A 5,277-nucleotide genomic window follows, 5' to 3' on the forward strand; every position below is an offset into this window, starting at 1 on the left:
GAGAAAAAAAAGGTGAATAAAGGCGTAAAAGGAATAACATAGAAAGGATCTAAGGGGTAATAACAAGAGAAAATAAGAGAGATACGGTTCATTATGTACGATCGTGGAATAGAGAGAAGACGCAAAGTGAAAGTTAGGACAAAGACAACCAAAGAGGAATCCCCGTAGAACGTAAAAGAAGAAAACTAATTGCTAGGAATTTGAGGTAAAGGGGTGTAATCGCGTTTATTATGATTGATATCAGGTTAAGGTAGTGGTAAGTTTTTGTCTTGTATGATGATTTAATGAAAAGTATGATGATTATGTGTTGATGATGATGATTTGATGTGTTCTGAATGAAGATGAATGAATGAAGGTGAATCAAGTGGTGAAGAGTAATGTTACTTACTACATACATGATTAGTCTTTTTTAAATAAAAAGTAAGCATGTAGAGCTAGATTTTTTTATAGAATTATAGCACCATTAAATATTACTTAAATTTTCTATAGTTAATTTATTTAATAAAAATTAAAGAGAAAATATTAAAATACAATAGAAAGTTTTATATACGAGAAAATATTAATAATTTGCTAAATTATTGAGGAGATACGAGAAAAATGAAAAGTTCCAAATTCAAATTTAATCAACTAAAAAAGAAGAGGAAATTAGAGCCTCCAATAGATATAAGTTTCAAAAAGAACATAAATTTTATAATCAGTAGTAATAGAAAACAACTATTTGTTTACATTGTTTATCATGATAAAATACATTTAAAAATAATTGAACCATCAAAAACATTTTTAAATAGAAAACAATTTTTGCTTTAAAAAAAAAACTTTAACAAAATAAAAACTACTGAATGTAATTATTTTTAAGAGTTGGCTGTAAAAACAGACCCTTATTAGTTTTTACACCTGCACTGCATCCTTGAATCAGATGAAAAAGTGTTCCAAGTAGCCAAAACACAACAAAGCATAAATGTATTATTAATTGTGTAGCATAGCTCTACTCAGAATCCTAACTATTCTATCTTTAATGTTAAAAGTTTAAAACATCAAATTGTCGAAATGGACAGAGCTCTAGTCTTCAAAAGGATAATTAATAAAGCGAACTAAAGAAGTTACACAAGAAAGAAAACATAAACACTGAATTACTCTAAATTTCCTTTGTGCTCAGCTTTGCTTGCCACCGGGTCTAGGAGGGCCAAAGTAGTTTGTTATCAATCCCATTAAAGAAAACCTGAGGTTCAAATAAACATCATGTCAACAGTTTTAACAATGAAGAAATTAGTAATATGAAATTTATATCAAACAAACCATTAGATATCAAGTTCACTGAATCCTTTAACTTTCTCGCTTTCACTCACACAACTACGAATTATGTAAATATGGAAATTGCAGACCGATTTTATTTTGTATAATCATTATGACTCTTGGTATACCATCTCATGTTTCCCATTCTATGTCGCATATCATTATGACTCTTGGTATTCCATCTCATGTCTCTTATTTCTTTACATCCCTAAACCATGAATACCCACTGGACACTGCCCATTGGTGATTTTTTTATTTCGGAAAATGTGTTTCTTCTCCTATTTGTGGTCCCCATCTCCTCTGGCCATGTTATGTATTTTGGCCGTTGTCTCCGACAGTTTTCCCCTCATGATGCCACAACTCACTCACATCTATCGTCGCCAACGCCATTTAGAATTGGTCTCCATCTCCTCTAACCATGTTTCTCTTTCTCCCATAGCATCAACCTACTCCAATGTCAAATATGCAAAGATGCATATGCTCTTTATCATATGCAATCGACCAAATGCCGTCACTAGTTTTTGTATGTGCCGAGCTCACCCCGTCATCTTTGTTCCAAATCTTTACATGGTTTGTTTGTTTTGGAGTTTGTATCTCAGTTTCACGCTTTTGCCACGGTTTGGTGTTATTTTTCCCACTTCTTTTCTGACCATGGCAAACACTGGCGCTCCAAAGGCTGATCCACCCATTCTCACCAACTATGTCAGCAACCCACTCTCAATTCACAATTTGGACGGAAAAAATAATGATGCATGGAGTTATGGCATCAAATTTTGGCTTAGGGGTCAAGAATATAAAGACAACCTCCCTGAGAAAGCTATTGTTGCATCTGTAGCAGATTCTTATCAAATGAATGAGATCAATGCCTAATTCTGTAGAATAACTACTCAACCTTCCATAAAGCAGATCTTGTATTCATGAGACTCGCAGGGCTCGTTCCTCATCTTTAGCACAGACCAGAAAAATCAAATCACATTCTAGTAGGAACCACCATGCCAAGTTTGGTTGATGGATACACTGCTCCACTTACTAGATCTGAAAGCATCCTCTCAAAGTACTGCCTTCATTAGCTTTTGTAAATCTGATGTGCCTCTTGTATCAAATGTCAGTACCTCCATTAGTTCTTCAATTTCCCCTTTGAAACGGTTGCGTATACATATATGACATTTGGCATGGGTCTACTTACTGAGTTTTAAGACGTATTCCAAATCAGAATAACTGGTTTTCCTTGGATTTATGAGCAGCTAAGTTGATTACTTTACACACTTACAATTAATATGACCAAGCATTTAGCGAAGGTGATAGCCAAACAATTGGTTTTCCTGGGATTTATGAGCAGCTAAGTTGATTATTTTACACACTTATAATTAATATGACCAAGCATTTAGCGAAAGCGATAGCCAAACAACCAAAACCTATGAAATCCTAAATTCCTCAGTCATTGTCATATCATATTTGACAGAATCATTTAACTCCATTAGAAATTTCTACCTCACATCTTTTATTTCATTCTTCTCTATCCCACGCATGTCAACAAAAACACAACAGTTTCCTTAATTCTTAGCTGAGTTATTGTAGTTTATAAAAAGCCGAGAAGATGTCAGAAGGCTTCGTTAGGTGGTTGTGTGTCAGACAAGACCACTCAAACAGGTGGCCATCTGACCAATTTACAGTAGTGATAACAGCAACAGAGTCTAGCTACCAAATTAATGATTAAGAAAGAAAAACAAGCTTCATGATTCTCATACTCCATCTAATCAAGTAGCAGCTTGTTACAATCCTTTAAGGGTAATAGAACCCAGATTTTACGGGTTACAAAAGTGTATTATTAATTGCAAATGGTTGAGCTTAAAGCTGTTACAATGGTGGAGGACACCGAAATTAAACCAACATTCCAAGAACTCCTAAACCAAAGAATAACTCTTCTAACAAACTTCCTAACAATATTTCTGAATGTGTAAGTCGCTACCCTTTTGAATGAGTACTCATTACTTTTTTGAAAGAGTTGCTCTTTATCCTCCTTCCCTCTCTTTTATAACAGAAATGTTACCCCAAATTCAAGGGATATCCTAACTAACTCCTACTCACACTTCTTCTACGATCTTCTAGAAGGTGTCCTAGTGTAAGTGGGACAAATAATTGGGTCAGCCATCTTATTGGGTTTTGGCGTCCTATCCTATCAATAATCCACATATCAATTAAGCCTCATCCACTTAAGGGTCTGACTCAATTGTCTTCTTTGAGCTAATCCATACTACAAGCATAAGCCCTTGTAAGTCGGTTTGAAAGAGTTCACAGACACAACTTATGACATATTCCTAAGTTATTCTTAGCTGATTTCCATAAACTCAATAAAATAGCTTACAAATACAGTTTATACCTTATATGAAACAACTTATAGTTTTTATGTTAACTTTTGTGATAGAAATAGCTCATACATAAACACTTATATACTAGCCATTTAAGCTATAAACACTTAAATAAGTTGTTTATCCAAACAGACCTAAACAGAGTCAGATAGATGGATCAAACAAAGCTAATTCCCTATTAGATTCAAAAACTAACCAGTTTTTTTTTTAATTTCCAAATTTAAGAGACCGTGTTCAACTATGATGAGTAGTGAACGGCGGATACCGGAAACACGACACTGACTCGTCATCGACACCAGTAATAATTTGAAAAACATAATAACTTAAACTTAATCACAAATATCAGTGTCGGTTTCAACTGACACATTTTTCCAGAGATGTCGATACTAGAGATACTACAATACACATAATCAAATGAACAGATCTGCAAATAGAAATCAGAACAACTGAAAAAACTTACATCATAGCCATCATAACTTGTTTAAGATCGTTTTCCACATTCCTCATGTTAGCAATGGATTGCGCACAGAATATGAGAGCCAACCACGAACTCAGCTTGTACTAATTTCGCAAGAGAAAACAACAATAAGGTCAATCAAATCAAACGCAACGAAACGAAGGTAGTTCAATAGATCCATCGAAAGAGAGAAGAAAAAAACGAGATCTATAAATACAAACCCTAAACATAACACCGGCGACGCCGAATATGACGGCGATGAAACCGGCATAATCGATAGGAAGGTCTTGCGGCGCAATCACCGGAGCTACGTATGGCTTCGCCGCCGATGGCTGACGTGGATCGTTCCCGTGAGATGACATTCTGATTCGCTTTCTCGCGTCTTCCTCCCTCGATTTCTCTGACGGGAGTTTACTCTTACTTTCGCTCTTTATTTTGATTTAAATACTTTTTCCCAATATATAAGTGCCCCTTGAAAGTGGTAGAAATTTCTTTTATCTAATTTCATTGATTTTGTGTAAAAATATTTTACATGACAATCATAAACCATGTATATTTGAAGATGTTTGAACTTTTTTTTATTATTTTTGTTTTGTTCTATAAAAAAAGAAATTAAATCTACAAAATTTTAAATAGAAATGGAGTGAATTTGAGTTGATTTGAGTCTTTGGTTGGTGTTTAGAGAGTCAGAGAAGTTTTTAGTAGAGCGGTCCTGGCGGGCCTCCAAGCATAGGGGTGTTCAAAACCGAACCGACTCAATAGAAAACTGCAAAACCGAACTGAATCAACCTAAACCGCAAAAATTTGCATTTGATTCGGACGTGTTTGGATCATTTTTTAACATAACCGCGCGGTTCGGTTTGCGGTTTGTATTTCATAAATCAAACCAAACCGCATTATGTTACAAAATCTTACTAGCTAATATATATTGATTTTTTTAGAGAAGTTAAACAGTATTATGTGTATATTTTATCATATTTTTTGTATGATATTTATTTTTAAGTTATATATCATCATAAAACAAAATATTATTCATACATAAATACTATTTTGACAAAATATATTTTATGTATTCTTTGTGTAATATTTATTCACAAATGCAATTTTATGTATATCATTTTTTAGACCTAAGATAATATTGTAAGACGTGCATCAAAT

At 33.9% G+C, this 5,277-nt stretch overlaps 1 protein-coding gene across 1 annotated transcript; it reads right to left on the reverse strand.

The window, feature by feature from the left end:
• Window positions 1-934: 934 nt before the first annotated feature.
• On the reverse strand, window positions 935-4,558 carry LOC131631092 (protein Asterix-like). The gene is made up of 3 exons (XM_058901874.1): window positions 4,341-4,558; window positions 4,123-4,223; window positions 935-1,219 (listed from the first exon to the last, which is right to left on the reverse strand). Exons 1-3 carry the CDS (start codon window positions 4,479-4,481, stop codon window positions 1,153-1,155), a joined length of 309 nt encoding a protein of 102 aa, XP_058757857.1. The 5' UTR covers window positions 4,482-4,558; the 3' UTR covers window positions 935-1,152.
• Window positions 4,559-5,277: the final 719 nt, after the last annotated feature.

This window comes from Vicia villosa, unplaced genomic scaffold (assembly GCF_029867415.1).
Source record: "Vicia villosa cultivar HV-30 ecotype Madison, WI unplaced genomic scaffold, Vvil1.0 ctg.000772F_1_1_2_unsc, whole genome shotgun sequence".
In the NCBI taxonomy this organism is placed as follows: Eukaryota; Viridiplantae; Streptophyta; class Magnoliopsida; order Fabales; family Fabaceae; genus Vicia; species Vicia villosa.